Genomic DNA, 16,839 nt, shown 5'->3' with positions numbered 1-16,839 from the left:
AGAGCAAGGATAATATGAAGATTGTTTTAAAAAATGAAATATTTTTGTGAGCTCATTCCGTACCAGTTTTCGCAAATTTCTGCGTACAGCTAATCAACAACAACAAAAAAAAATCATCATAACTGCTATGCCGATTATCATAAACTAAAAGCCAAATTTTCCTTTACGTTCACGCAAACTGTTATGGAACGTGCCTGATCTAAATACAGATAATTTGGATATGTATTTGGCATAATCTTCATTCAGAATGTGGCAATATTGGTTGTATGGCAACATTGAATGAGAGTGTACGTGACTGAGTGCAAGGGCTGAAAAGGTGTGATTTCCGGAATTACTTGGTTTGATTATATTGTTTTCTCAGTATATACAATGTCGTTCAAAAGAGATGGAGATGATACATCTTTACTTAGGAACCTAAAGGTATGGAAATTTTCTTAATACGCAATCATGATTACCGTGACCTCACTACATTTTTTGTCCGTAGTAGTAGGTGAAATTGTATTCGTAACCTTTACAAATGTAACAACAAATCGCACCATTTTACAAGCACATTTTCTTTACATAAAGCTATATACGTACTATGCATGAACTGCTGGAATTGTATGTACTTATTTATAAAGTGTTAGGTACATGCAGTGTTTTAAATTAGAGAATAATGTAATTTTTCCTTGCAGTAAAATTAGATTCTACTAGAGAAAATATGGACGATATTCATTAACAAAAAATCGAACGTTAAATAATTTTGTACTTTTAGCATTGATGGGCAGTAACTGCTGCCATTTATATGCATATATTTATTCATATTTGCGAAATAATAGCAGATAACGATTAGAAATAACAGCCTCAATATTTGATAGAATTAAAGCCGAAATTTAAAGAAGAAAAAAGTAAATTTAATGTTGGTTTGATCGAGTGCTGTGTAAATAATGAAAATATGTGGGGACCCTACATGTGACATAAATATGTGCAGAGGAAGAAAAATATAATATGGCAAGTATGGGTTAAACTAAGAAGACGAGACGTCTTAATTTTAGCCTTCCGTTTTAGCGTAAGATATTTTTTTTTTTTTTTTTTTTTAATTTTTCAACTGTTCAGTTTTCTCTAATTCTCAAACAAAACCATAAATGTCTTATTTTTAAACGAAAGTAAAGCAAGTTAAAGTCAACACTCTTGTGTTAATATTATTGTGTATAGAACTGTTTTTGGTACCAGCACTCACTTGGAACTTTTGAATGCGTCATGTATCTTGTGACTTGACAACATTGCTGGGGCCCAAAATGCAATCTAGAAATCAGAGGTTTACCCCCTCCTCCTCCAAATCATATGCATCACGTTTTTGTAAGTTCAGATTTTTGTCATTTTAGGTTAAGCACAATTATCTGAGTTTTTTTTTAGGGAAAAATCGATTTTGTATAGGTCTCGTTTTCTGGGTGTAACAACATCAAGATCAAAGAGACCAATATAAAGATTACGCTTTTGGATACTGTTGCGTGCGCATTCCTGATTTCCGTAGTGTATTTTGAACAGCGATGAACTCAGATCTGAACATACATTTGTTTGCGTCTCTCACCTCTAGGAATTACGCCATACCAAGCAAAATAATTAATAAATTAACCTTTTGATTCATTTGGGATTTTTTTTTCTAGGTTATTACATTTGGAGGTCATTTTGACCCTTTGACTTTTTTTCTTGTTTTTCGAACATTGTTTTGTAACTCTTGTTTGAAACGTACTGCTATTACCCTAATCAATATTTTCTTAATGGTTTCCCATTTAGATACAGGGGCTCCATCGTTGTATTAAAAATAAGTGAGTACTGTACGAAAATTTCAAAAACATGATATCTAGCGTATACTTTCAAGAAATATACCTTTATTATCAATTTTTCACAAAAAATTGCTATTTGTACATACTTTGATACACATTGCAAAATTTATACAACAGGTAAACTCTTCATCTTTTGTGTACAATTCTTTCAAACTTGTCACTCCCCTATATCTGCGTACAATGTTATTCCTGTTCCTCTAAAATAAGTTCCTGCAAAACTTTATCGTTTGTGAGACCACTCATCTTTCACCAGACTGTTTCGACCACAACAATAACCTATCAGACTAGACCAAGTCCTGAGACATCAGTTATGTGACGTAATAAGAATCTTCCAGGAATTAAAGAATCACCAGGCCTTTTTCTTATTTTTCTTTTTCTTCTTGTGCTTATAAAAGACGATGTAGTAACTGCCATAACTTAAATATGAAACCCTGTACAAAATTTCACCAAGAAAGAACAAAATTGAAGAAATGGTCAAATTAAATGAAAATACGTACATGTAATAATTACATTCCTACACCATTATTATGATGAAAATTATTAAATAAACGTAAAATAATACAGAAGAACCTACTGCAAGATATCAGAAAGAACCAGTAAGATTTTTTTAAAAATCATGCACTTAAAATAGAAAAAAGAACACTTGAGTAGTCAGTTTGCCCCCGAAATACATCTAAAGGTTAATAAAATAAATATTGAGAAATTGTCTCATTTTCAAATCTCAATTCGAAGTTGGGAAACCATCCAAATTAGCTGCATAATCAACTTCATCGTCTTCTTTTGTGTTAACTTTATCACAGGCTTCAGTTGTTATCCTTACGCATACGCGAAATGTAAGACTTTTAAAAGTGCTGTACAACAGATGGCGTTGCTGTATCCTTAGTATATGTGGATAAAGTTCGTTGCCGGTAATTGGTATACCGCTAAAATGAATAAAATTTTAAACGTTTACGTATCTGAATAGTGAAACAATGATAATTAAACTTTATTATGTTTATGAAAGAAAATCTCCAATAATTAAAAGTAGAAAGGAAAGAATTCATAAAAAGGGAAGAAGGTATTTTCCAAGTAGTGCAATGCAAAAAGTTGTAACATGGAAATATCGTAACTCTTTCGACTTTCATTTTCATTGATCTCCTTCCAGAAACGTAATTAAGATACCATTATTTCAATATTCAAATAACCAATTGCTGTAGCGTAGTCGCTAACGCTCTCGCTTTCGGTGTGAGCGGTCGTGGGTTCGATTCCTGGTGGGGGCACTCTGTGGAAAAAGTGTAAAAAGCCTTTTCAGGCCAGCCACCCCAAATGAGGTTTTCCTGGATTTTCCTCGTTCACATGAGGCAAATGCCGGGGTGGTACCTAACTTATAGCTCCCAGGTCGCTTCCTTCCATCCCTTTTCCCGGATAGTGTGCTCGCCGAGGGACATCATCCCTCAAACGTGACAGGCTAAATGGCCTTAGATGCCGAAAGACCAGAAATCTAAAATCCTAAATCAAATAACGAATTGCAACTCTTGCCCATTTCAAATGAACATACGTTAAAAAAAAATAAAATAAAATAAAAATAAAAACAGTTTTATAACATCCACCTCGGACAAACACTAGAAGAAAAACCATATCCCACGACCAAGTAGCTCTCACAGCCATCACACAGGCAACACGTCATACACATCGTAGAACATTACAACACCAACCAATCACAATGCTTCAAACCATGACTCAGTACAAAAGTATGCTAACAACTCACTCTCAACCAAAAGGAAACACACCATCTCGAAGCACACATTAACTAAAGATCAAAACATTCTCTGTGAAGTGACAGAAATAATACAAGTCAATGAACAAAACACAAAACTAACCTTTATATTGAATTTCTTTTAACGAACAAGTTGATAAAAGGCAAACTAGTGAAAAGTTACTCCCAAAAAGTGTGTATTCACTGAACGAGAAAACGTTCCCACAAAATAGGAAGGGCAAGTGAAACCGTAAACATAGATGACAATTTAAGACAGGACTTAATATAAAATAATAGTTTAGATATTCCTTGCTCCTCACCGCGGACTAAATAACAGTAACATTACTATTATAATAAATATTTGACCATGTTGTGTAACGCACTAATGTTACCAGGGTGGAAAAAAATCATGATTTTTTTAATAAAAATCATTTTTGTTGATTTTTTTTATTTAAATTGATTTTTTTGATTTAAATCAAATCTTTCTCCTGGTATAATACAAGTCGCGAATTGAAGATAAAGCGTTAGGAATTAGTATTAAATGCTAATTATGCCATTTAAGTGAAAGTATTGGGGTTGAATTTTGAATTATCCCCAATCGTTAACCTATATCAATCCCAAACAATGTTTCTTAACCCTTTTAAATTATGGCTCTTTTTAAAGGTAAATTATAGACTTTCAGTCAAGCAGCTACATCAACATCCCTATTTATCCTGGGATCATAGTACATACATCACTCTCTTTAGAATAGAACAGCTTTTGAAACGGTAACATTCACATTTCCTTATCATGTCCCTGAAGCGGGAAATTTTGAGAGTAATCGGCATTTTTTTAAACTTTTTTTTTTTTTTTTTTAAATTTGGTCCCCTCTGGATACCTCTGTGTTACAGCACGGATCTCAAAATCAACTGGGAAATGCTAAGGGGTGTACTAAATGTGTGTACAAAATATCAAGCTTCTCTTTTGAGTAGTAAGAGTGAGGAAACTATTTAACAATGAGCTAAGAACATTCCCACAATGCCCCAGATGACCCGGATTTAATATAAAAATTTCCTCAGACATCCCTATTTATTCTAAGATCATGATTTGTACATTATTCTCTTCAGAATAAAACAAATTTTCAAACAGTACCCTTCAAATGTCTCCATCATGTATCTGGGGCGGGTAAATCACGAAAAAAGGAATTTTCTGTTAAAAATGTCTTTCTTTTTTTTTTTTTTTTTATTTTACTTCTGTGGACCCCTTCCCCTGTTTTAAGACAGAGATCTGAAACAAATCTGAAAAATACTGAGGGGTGCACTGAGTAAATGTGCAAAATTTCAATCTTGTAGGTGCAAAAGTAAGCCCGTGAAAAATAATATTCCCCAAATACCCCAGATTCCCGTATAAAACAGGATCTCAGGTAACAGTTTCCTGAGACATCCCTATTTATCCTAGGAGCATAGTATGTACATCATTTTCTTCAGAATAGAACAGCCTTTCAAACGGTACAATTTATATGTCTTCATCTGAGACGGGAAAATCACGAAAAAAGCTATTTTTTGTTAAAAATATCCTTTTTTAAACATTTTCGCCCCTCTGGACCCCGCTGTTTCCACGTAGAGATCTGAAAACATCTGAAAATTATTAAGGGGTGCACTGAACGAGTGTGCAAAATTTCAGTCTTCTGAATGCAAAATGTAACCCGCCAAATAATAATAATAATAATAATACCCATAACAAAAAAATATCTTTTTAAATTTATCACATCACACACTATGCCTCAACGCAGAAAGGCGTTGCAGGGTAGGCAAAAACCGTGGTTTTTATTGAAAAAAAAATCAGTTTTTTTTGTTTAAACCTGGTATTTTGGTTTAAACCAGTTTTTTTGTTAATTAAATAATTTACTCTATGCATTTATATCACATATGAACAAAAATAAGTTTGTTTCACTTTGGTGTTATTATGCAACAACCGGGTTGTGCTGGAACGGATCACATAAGCTTAAAGCGGAGTCCAAACCGTTTCTCATCTCTTACATCCGAAACAAATTGTCCTCCATTTGAACTTGAAAACTGGACTAATTGGCCACAAATGCAATACGTCTGCCGACTCACTCACGAAGGACTCCTGATACGTTGTACTGATCTTTACATAATTTTAATATAATTGTCTAATTGTCAAGAGTCATTTCAGAAGGACAAAAAGATAAACAGTTGCACAATTGAAACCATTATACAGAATTACATATGGACAGTTTCAAAATACTGCAGAGTACAGAACTAATTTAGTCCAAATTAGTTCACTACGACTTTGATTAGTCCAAGTTAAAGAAATACAACGACGTTATTTTCATATCAGTAAGAAAAGTGAATAAAAATAAGAATTATTTGAGTCGACTTTGGCTCTGACCCATTTATACATAAATAGATACCAAAGATATTTCTGATTTCAGTAAATGCCTCTCGGGGGATTTGTATGACCCCCCTTCCCCAAAGTACGATATTTTGATGTATATTATCAATAGTAAGCATTACTAAAACGATACAATATTTAGAATTTTCCTTTGATTGCAATTGCATAACAATAATAACAAACTATTAAAAAAATCACAAAAGAAACATTCATAACCTTACAAAAAAGTTGCTTTTGTAGTATAGGGCTAATTTCTTTGAGTAATGAATGGGGAATTTAAATTTGAATATAATACGAATAATATGCGGGAGTGACATGCGATAACCCACTAATGTGTGTGTTGAAGATTTTACGAAAACTTACACTTTTACAAACATTTTTTTCGTTTTTTGCATGGTTTAAACCAGCCAACCCTGCGTGAAAGCATATGTAACGTGTTCTAAAATGCCTCCAGCCTTACAGAAAACGAAGTAAAATGCCTTATTGGTACTTTTTAAATTGAATAATGAAGATTCTACCATATCACCTAAAAATAGGTGATATAATTTAAAACGTCAAGCATTAAGGAAAAAGTACAGCAACGTTTATCAAAAAGACACTTTTTTTTTTTACAAAAGTTACTGATATTTGGCAGGGGCCTATTTTTAAAAACTCAGAACCAGCTTGCGGCATGAAATACATAAATTTCGCCTAAAGTTATAAAATTAACAAAAAAAAAAAAATTGGAGAGGGGATAGGACCCCTCTAAATACGCCCTATTATCTGAGGACAAACAAACAGACACGCACAAAAAAGAATTTTCGTCTTAAATGTCAATGGTGATTTCCCCGTTGGAATAGTTAACGATTTTAAAACCCAAACCCAATGTTACGAAAAGAAGAAAGAAGGATTGCTCCGTTACCTGTTCAAAACGGGATTTTCCCTAATCATCCTCTGCATGACACTTGTTTTCATACTATACTGTACATTTGAGTCTCATTGTATTATGATTATTAACTTCCATAATCGAAATAACAGAACAGAAACGGGATTTTACTTATCTTCATTTTAAATTAATTTATTTAAGAATTCGATTTAAATCAACGATTTTTATTTAAAAAATCAAGTGATTTAAATCGTGATTTAAATCAGACTGATTTAAATCAATCCACCCTGAATGTTACTGAAGTACTTTCATAACAATCCGCCTTAGAATACCAACTAACAAACTAGACCCATATATACACATATAAACTTTCTCTCTGTCTATATACTTCACTGAGAAAAGAAAAAACTCATACAGTAATAATTATCCAGAAACTATATGCACTTAAAAGGAAAGTGAATCAGAAATATTCAGAATTGTTCTCTGTAGGACTACCTTTCAAAAGCCATCAAGCAATTCGTATTAACTCCTTAACATACCGAATTATTTCTGAAAGAACGTTTTAATTTTCATCTAATTTTTATTTTTATTATTATTATTTATTGGTAAATTCTAACAATCACTGAGGGACAAATCTAATGGCAGCAATGAAATTATTTTTAATGAAGGCAATAATGATATACGTAGCCCTAAAATCGATCTTTTAAACTTTGTATAGTTCAACAGTCATGATGCCTGAATATACTCGAGCTTTTATGTTAATGGGTTTACCCAGAAGGAAAGTCAGTTATATTCATGTAACGTCTTGAGAATTTCTTATAATCTAAAATAGGCCCAAGTTCAAGATTCATTTTTAAATCAATACTCTCAATATTTTCCTTTTAGTAATATCTTTATTCAGAAAGAAATGAAAATTTTCTAGTAGTACATTTGCCCATGCTGTTATCCTACACACATTGAGAACGCATTGTCAATGTAAATTCTTGTAAGCTATATTTTCTGCAATATCAATACACTAGTTGCAAATTGTATAATACAGGATAAATATACTCTAGTTTCATGGTTCCTGTGCACAACCAATAGAGATATTTTCATACAGTCATGTTTGAAAGTCCTTAAATTTATAAAGGTGTCATATTTATTTGTAGGATACGCGGCCTAGCCGTATTCGCGTGATTATCAGTTGCTAAACAACACACTTTTTAAAGGGATTCTATCTACCTAGTTATATCATAAATACTGTCACAAAGTTTGGAGTGCCGCTGTAGGCATCCGGAGTGGCACAGTGCTGCCATCTGTGTATAAAGCGGAAGATGCATGTAGTGTGTGTGTGTGTGACTGTTCATGACATTACGTTGATATTGTACTGAGTTGTGATCCAGTGGGTTGATTACGAAAATCGTGTAGCAGTAATTGCACTACACAAGGTCGGGAAGACAGCAGGTGAGATTTTCAACCTCCTGAAACTCCTACAAATCAGCAGGAGATTCGTGTATCGTGCCATACAGCGATACACCGAGACTAACGGCAGCTGATCGCGCAAGAGTGGCAAACCACGGACGGTACGAATCCCACAGGTCCAGAGAGCAGTCGCAGCAAGAATTCGAAGAAATCCTGTTCGAACACAAAGTGTGATGTCTGCTGAGATGAACATTAGCAGAAATTCCATGTCTCGTGTGCTCAGGAGTGTCCTACATCTACGGGCGTATAAGAGGCGGACTGGTCACTTTTGTGACCCAAACATTAATGTCGCAGAGGGTCCTTGAATCAAAGAGACTGTTGGCGTGACGCCAACAATCTGGACAGAAAGTTTCTGTTCACTGACGGAAAGGTGTTCACAATTGAGCAGGCCTACAACGCCCAAAATGACCGTGTGTATCCCACGTCATCTACTGCAGCTGCTGAGGCAGCTCCAAGGGTTCAGAGGGCACATCATTTCTGCCTCAGTGATGGTTTGGTGGGGAGTGAGCTACTCAGGCACAACCCAGCTGAACTTTTGCGAACAAGATGTTAAAACTTCTGCCAAGGTGTACCAGGACACAGTGCAACACCTATAGTGAAACCAGTGTCTGCTACATGTTCCCTGGAGAAAGGTGGACCTTCCAGCAGGATTCCACTCCAGGCTACAAAGCGAAAACAACCCAGGACTGGCTGGCACGAAACCTCCCCGACTTCATTTCTACCGCTGCTTGGCCTTCTAGCAGCCCGGACCTTAACCCGTTGAACTACAAACTTTGGGCAGACGTTCAGGCAAAGGTCTGTCATAAACGTCATCTATCTGTCGACAGTCTGAAACAGTTCTTGACCCGAGCAGTGAACAACTTTCCCATGGATGTGGTGCGTAATGCTATTGACCAGTGGCCGAACAGACTTCGTGCCTGCATCAAGACCAAGGAGGAACATTTCTAGAAATGATTCGTGCGTCAAGTGTACAACATATCAATATAAAACATGACCAAAATAAATTGCCTTGGTGTTAATACTCTGTGTTATTCACATTGAAACTTGTAACAGTATTTGATATAACTAGGTAGTCGCAAATTATGCTAATTTACTGTTTCACTAAGATGAAATCAGGCTTCAACACAAGATCGCACGACTGTCTTCCGTGTCCAGCACGGTGTCGCAAAAGCTGGCGTGGGACACATTATCTTCAGACTTTTAAAAACCTGTAACAGTTGCAGACGGTATTGCCTCAGTTGAATCTCTTCAGATAGTCGTGGTTGGCATTGCCAGTTCTTAACTGGCTCGCCTTACAGATTTCCTGTCACTCTGAGCTGAACTAACTTTGACTTGTTCCATTGCTCATCTGATACACGCGCGGTCTTCGGAGACATCCTCGTATTATCAAATTGTGTGTACCGTTTTTGGGTGTTGTTATTCGATGGTGGATCACATCCATATGCACATCGAAAAGTACGGTGTATTCCAGTTTTGTGCTATACCTTACGAATTCCGAGACAAGGCTTTACGTTCAGTGGTCATCATCATCATAATTAGCGCCATGCAATGTTGGATTTACGAAACACTTGCAAAGTAGAAAAAAAAAATAAATAAAACTGTTCTGAATTTTATGATATATTTTATTTCTCTATTGTATATGCAAAACCTTGGCTTTTAAACTCAACTTTGTTGAATCTATGAGGAGCGTGCGCTCCGTAGGATTGTAATTAATTCCAAGAGGCCTCATGATGGAATTTATGTCTACACATGCCATAAGTGTCTTACATAGTAAAAAGTGAAGCAAGATTTTCTTCCTTAACACTGAAATATTTACTTCTTCATGCAGTGAATTCCATAGTTGTAACCGTGACGCTAAAATTTCGGCTTTGCATTTTCAGAGGTCGAAATCCATAATGAGATAACTTAGCTTTTCTTGAGCTAGTGTAAAAGCTCCTTCGTGGCTAATTGATTAGCATATGCGCCTTTGGTGTGGGAGATCCGGGTTCGATTCCCGGCGGGAGCTCATGGGGTTCGGATTCCACATTAATCAGTAGGTTCACGTCTCATATAGCCTCGCTGCTGAAAGGGACGTTAAACTCAAAATCAACTCAACTTGAGTTAGTGTAATTCACTTGAAGGTACGTTTACTACAAATTCAGGGTCGTTCGAAGTACTTGGTTCAGGAGACTCAACTTCTTGATCATCATCAGACGAAAGATGGTGTTCTTTGGGTAGATGAGGAACAGGTAGTTCTCTATGTTGAATAGGGCGCATTGCAGATGGAATGCTAGGATAGATCAATATCTGCTTCTTCCTAGAAATTCGCTTTTGGACGTGAGGAATCATACAAAAGCAACAATCACTGATGTATTCGCTTGGTTCTTTCCAAATCCATGGGCACGGCAAAAGGCATTGAGCGTCTCATCTTATTTATCCAGTTTCTTAGGTTGTTGGCACAACTGTTAGAAATAATGTGGGATACCCAAGCTTTATCTTAGTCTTCAATTTTACACCCAAACTAACAATGATAAACTTCGCTGATTAATGGTTTTACATGCTATTTTTGTAAAGAAAATGATACTTTCTCCCACATACCAGAAATTGTCCGTACTGTATACACAATATCGTGGCATTTTTGTGTATTTACTCTTTTTGAGAAATTTTGAGGAGCTGCTCACAAATATACTTGCATACGTGTGCTTTTATGCGCAACACTTCACAAAAACATATCGCGAATTTTGATAAATGTTATTAAGTTTTGTTTCGCACACTACCAGAACACAACTGAGATACGGAATAGAAAGAACTAGATGGAAAGAAGCTTGTTTTAATATAGCTTTTCCAGTGTTGATACATCAGGCTGATATTTTACTCCAAACATGGCGACTATGTTTACTGCAATAACATTATTATTAGACACGAATGTAAAACTGAGACGAGAACAAATTTCCATTTTCGTTTTGAAATTCGTTTTCAGCGCCACAAAATCAATAAGAATTGGGTGACATTGTTCATTTTACATTTTTATTGTTGAACAATTTTATTTTTGCAATTTACCGTCTGTTAGATATTGCAGTATTAAGATACGGAAATATTTAACTTCGCACAAACTTTTGTGTTCAAAAGGGAGAGAAAGATAAATTTAAGTGTTTACTTTTTTCATTTTTTTAAAAATCCTTTTCCTTCACCATCCTCAAAGGCTACTGTAGCGACTTTTTAAATTTAAAACAGCGTGACCAAAGTTAAGCAATGACAAGTAATACTTGCATCAGCGAGGCAGAGAGAAATATTGTAGAATGACAGCAGAGTAAGTAAACTTTAGCGAGTTATATATATATATATATATATATATATATATATATATATATATATATATATATATATATATATATATATATATACTGCGTATAGGTACGTATAGCGCTGTTTGGATTCTCTCTTCTGTGATCTGCATTGGCATTCCAATTTAACTGTAGCCAACACAGCCAGGCAGCTATCGGTACAAGATAAAACACCCATTAACATATTACATTCCTTTCAAATGTAGAGGGGGATTTGCAGTGCCCCCGTCAAAAGAAGCACGTATTAGAACAAGTTTGACGGTTAACGGTAGGTTGCTGCCTCATATAGACTCGGAATTAAAGGAAACATTGTCAAGACAAAAAATAATAATCTCAGTAATACACATACTTTCCAGTGAAATATGTGTGGTTCTGAATATATAGTTCTGTGCTATGTAGTTTCTTGTGCCTCATCATTCTCATCATTCGTCTTTATTCATTTACAGCATCGGCGAGTCAGTGAACTTCTGGCCAATCATATTCCAGAAGATGAAGCATCACTATTGAGTAATGGAAGGTATGTGAAAATTCCACTACCAATATATAAGAATGTGTTTATTTAACAGCATATACTTTAAAATTCGGTCTCCTGATTTTGGATAACATATATGGAATTGTTTATGCTTGTAGCTGTAAGGCTGATGGAAAAAAATAAAGTGGCGAAGTTCAATGAAAACGACAGTGTTCAAGGTAGTCTTAGTTTGAGGACAGTGTTTACGTATGGATGATATCAGATACATATTGAATGAATGATCAGAACATTTTACTTTAGTACTTGGTTCAACGAATTATTATTAAATAGTTTTAACATACTCTGATGTCTTTTTCAGTCATTCATAACCTAGTTACACAGTAGCTTCACTAAAAGTGTCTTCTACATGTTGGACTATTCTAGAGGAGTTAGTGAGATGTAAATCATCGGAAACGAAACTTATAAATTCCAGGAAAACTATAATCTCTTTCTGCGCTAAAGCCACTTTTTCTTGTGAAATGTCTGCAACTTGAGCCTCGTCAAACCAGAAGAATGTAAAGTGCCACTGCAGGCAGTTTTTCAAGAAAAAAGCATCTTTGAGCAGAATGGGATCATAAGTTTTCTGCAGTTTATGTGTAAATTTGTTTCTGGTAACTTATACCTCTTTAACTCCAGGATAGTCCAATATGTAGAAAATAGTTTTAATGAATCTAACGTATAGCTAGATTATGCACCACTGAAGAAAACATTGGAATATAGTAAAATTATTCAATAATAATTCATTGAAACGGATACGAAAGGTAAGGAATTCTATTCATTCATTTAAGGATAATGCCTTTTTTTTTTATCTTGATTTTTTTATGATATTGACAGTGTTTAAGGAGACAGCAAGCAAGGAAAGAAGAATTCTCTTCAAGCTGGGGAAAGAGAAAGATTTTGTTTGTCACGAACAATTGTTTTTTAAGAATGACTAAGTGAAGAGTGACATTAAAAGATTGAATTGAAGTCGAAATATTGAAAACATTTTGTATATTCATAATGTGAAATACAAGAAGTCAAGCAACAAATACTAATTGTAACTTGGCATATCTCAACTTAGTAGTGAATGACCAACTTCCTGTGTTAATTTGGAACGTCAGAAGAAGACTCTTCGATATAAGTTTATAGTTTTGTAAAGAATGTGAAGCTTCAAAACAGCCAACATGTCTCAGCATAAAACCTCAGCATTAGTTGATAGCTCATGCTAGTGAAATGAAGTATCGTCTCACCCATAAAGTTCACTTAAAGAAACAACATTCATACCACAGTTACAAGAATGATGCTTTGTTACCCTAGAATGCCTCTCAAAGTGATCACTGAAGGTACAAAATAAGTTCTACAAAGAAGAAATGTTAACCCTGTTGCTTGTATTGAAACTATGATTGCGCTTAGTAACTAAGATGTACCGTGTGTTATAAATTAGTTGATTTGTTGAAGACTTTAACTGCCGATGTATATGGACTAAAAGCTTTAAATAAATTATCTTCCGAATATACAGACTCAAAGCTGTGTTGAGTATAAAAGATAAGGACATCTGAAGATACATTGCCAGCGCTTGCTAACCAAGATACATTGTGTCAAACAAAGTTTGAATTTCATTTCTAAATTCATAGTTATAGTAGACATACTCTTTACAGAGCTGACTATATTTATTTTTAAATTGTCGTTTTCATTTTACTAGCCTCATTGTTTCTTGTCATTTTTTTCTGCAGCGTATTCCTTTATTCAATATAATCAACCCAGCACTTGCAGCGCTTTGTTGAGAAACCAATAGTCGACACTAAATCGTCAAGTTGACGCATGTAGTAAAGAATATATTCAGCGTACATATTTTTGATAATAACAACATCAAAGTTAAATTTGTATACAGAAAGAAACGTGGCAATCAAGTCAAATTTTCACTATTTTAATTATTTTCTTTACTATACATTAATTGTATATGAGCTTCAGAAATTATTACTTCAACGTAATTGAAAATACTATTTGAAAACTCTTGTTTACCTGTTCACTGGCTATTAATAAAATTATACTCATATTTATTCCTAAAATATTGCATTGCAGGAATTAAAAATAGTTCCATTAACTTTCGCCATATTTCATTCTAAAAATAATTCGTCAGTAAACAATTATTAACAGTGATAACAGTTAACGTTTTTGGTTTATCAAAGTTTAAAAATTAATAAAAATGTGTACTACATTGAAAATGGTACCACATTTATACATCTCTACGTTGTAGCCAGCAAACAGGTTAAACTTCAGAAACGGCATATTAATCTCTGTTAAAAGAAAGGAGAAAAAAGTGAATGAAAGTCTCAGCTTTTCATCACTTCAATAATAGAGACAAGTGTTATTTTTTTCTGCATTGGTATTCATCTTTCAACGTATTGGCATTTATGAAATAACTACTACTTTCTTCCATTCCTGATAATTCAGGTTGACATGCTTGGTGTGCTATCATCGTCCAATATTCGATACCATGAACATGTTAGCCAATCATCGAAAGGGAAAGAAGCATATAGCCGGTAGGTAACAGCAAGGAGACGACGAATCCAAGTATGGCATCGATAATTTCTTCGTAGTGCATGTATTTGTTTCATTATAAAAGAAATCAAAAGATTATTTATTTATTCAGCTCAATTGAAAGTACTTGTTGTTGAATGCTACTTTGACTACAATATGGAATTCTCCAGTTACTTGATACCTTATTGTTATAAAACAATCTTTTAACTTTCAATACAGTCTTTTAAAAATAATTTCCAGTCAGTAAGGAAAGATATTTATTGAGTTCTGATAATATTAACTTCAGTCTACTTGAGAAAAAAAAAGTAAAATAATTTAAGGATAGAAAAAAAAAAGACATAGAAGTACTTCACGAAATTTATCGACTGAAATTTTTCAAGAGTACATGCTTTCAACAACAGTAAGACTTGATCTACTTATAATTATTATTATCTAGTACAATCGTAATTGAATTTTGGCAAGTCGTTGAGAAAAATAACTTCAAATTACACAATGAACAGTCATATTTCCTCACGTTGTAACGATTTTCAGAATTTTTATATCAAGTTATAGATAACTATTCGTGTTCCAAAATGTTCAGTAGAGTTCCAAAAGATATATCTACAAGCTGGGAGTGACTAGAAAGGGATTAGAAGGTCTTTGGAGTTTTAGTGCTTCGCTGTCATTTATGATGTTAGGACATTTAAAGGTCCAAGTGTAGCGTTATTCATTCTGAAGGAGCTGATTGTATGTTAAGAAATGTTAGTCTAAACTTAAAGAAATGTTATGTGCAAGAACGAGGATGTTATTCAAATTAATGTAGTTTGTATAATCAGTGTTTGGAAATAGCGCATGCTTTATTTAAATTTCCAGGGTGCAGTGGTGCGTACTATATTCATGCATTCAGGTGTGTTTTTTAAACTTGTAAACGCATTTTCAAAGTATAAAACGTTTTGTAGCGTACAATTTCGTAAGGAAAAGATACTGTTCAGACAGAAACTATGGGAGCGATATCTAACTGGGTCCGTCATAAAGATCTGAAGAAGACATATTAATGCAAGTCTCGTTATCAACACTGTGATTCATTCGTAGCTATAAACTCTTCACTTTCTGTAAGCACACATCAGACTAGAAAACTTACGTATTCTTAAAATGTAAATGAAACTGTTTAGGCTTGGCATGACATTCATTATCTTCGCGATGGTCTCGGTATAGGTGTGTAACAAATTCCAATACATGAGTGAAGAATAGATGGCAGTGAAACTTTTTAATATACAGTATATTATTATGCAGAGGTGCCTAAAGTGGTTCTAAAAAGGAGGTAATGACAGTGACTCAACCCTGTTAATTGCGTATAATGGAGATAGTTTGTATTGATGAAGAAGTTAAAACTCATTATTATTATTATTATTTTAGCGTAGTTGTGTAATAAATGTATTATTACAATTCTTTCAAGTTGGTATATTAAAAAAAAAAAAAAAAAAAAAAAAAAGTGAGTTTCGCAGTTATGAATCTATACGTATTTAGTATTGAAACAGATCTATAACTTCCGGTTCTAGAGATGAAACCTTTGAAAAAAAATGCACGTTTACATCTAGATAGTATCTACAATAAATATACTCCATAGTTCTGGATAATCACAATAACATTTTAAAACACATTTTTCTGACCAGAACAAAATGAATTATTTAATAACTACGATTTTTGTTACAGTTTCAAGAACCTAACGTCCTCTTCAATGTCTGATGAAGAGGACGTTAGATCCTTGACACTGTAACAAAAATCGTATAGTTAATAAATAATTCATTTTGTTCTTGTCAGAAAAATGTGTTTTAAAATGTTATAGTATCTACAATCTGAAACTTTCAAAATTTTTCGACCACCCCACCAAAATTTTAAAATTTTCAATTTTGAGCACATATGATGCAATAATTTTCAGTAAGGAAAGGTTTTTTTTTTTTTTTTTAATAGGTAGTTTTAGGTCAAGGGTAACCTTTTGGGTCTATAGCTACCCACTTTGGATCAAGGGCCGATTTCACTATCTTACTAGAAAAGATCCTTTTAACCGCGTCCGGTTTTGATGTGAAAGACAGGATTCGGATCCCGGCAGAAGCTCATATTGTTCGGATTCTACTTTAAGCTTGTAGCTAATCCAACCAACCAACTGAAAACAAGAATTAAAATGCTGTTAACAGTATATATCGTGAACTCTTTATCTACTACCT

General features: G+C 34.1%; 1 protein-coding gene across 1 annotated transcript in view; it reads left to right on the top strand.

Moving 5' to 3' along the window:
- Positions 1–260: 260 nt before the first annotated feature.
- The window catches only part of LOC145673260 (sodium channel modifier 1-like), a 42,075-nt gene continuing 25,496 nt past the window's right edge, over positions 261–16,839 (top strand). Inside the window, exons 1-3 of the mRNA XM_081742787.1 lie at positions 261–420; positions 12,051–12,121; positions 14,549–14,637. Coding sequence (XP_081598913.1) covers positions 370–420; positions 12,051–12,121; positions 14,549–14,637 — 211 coding nt within the window. The 5' untranslated portion in view covers positions 261–369. The remainder of the gene's footprint in view (positions 421–12,050; positions 12,122–14,548; positions 14,638–16,839) is intronic.

This window comes from Thermobia domestica, chromosome 16 (genome assembly GCF_964235325.1).
Source record: "Thermobia domestica chromosome 16, izTheDome1.hap1.1, whole genome shotgun sequence".
In the NCBI taxonomy this organism is placed as follows: domain Eukaryota; kingdom Metazoa; phylum Arthropoda; class Insecta; order Zygentoma; family Lepismatidae; genus Thermobia; species Thermobia domestica.
The sequence above is the reverse complement of the archived record's forward strand: the minus strand, read 5'-3'. Positions and strand labels throughout refer to the sequence as shown.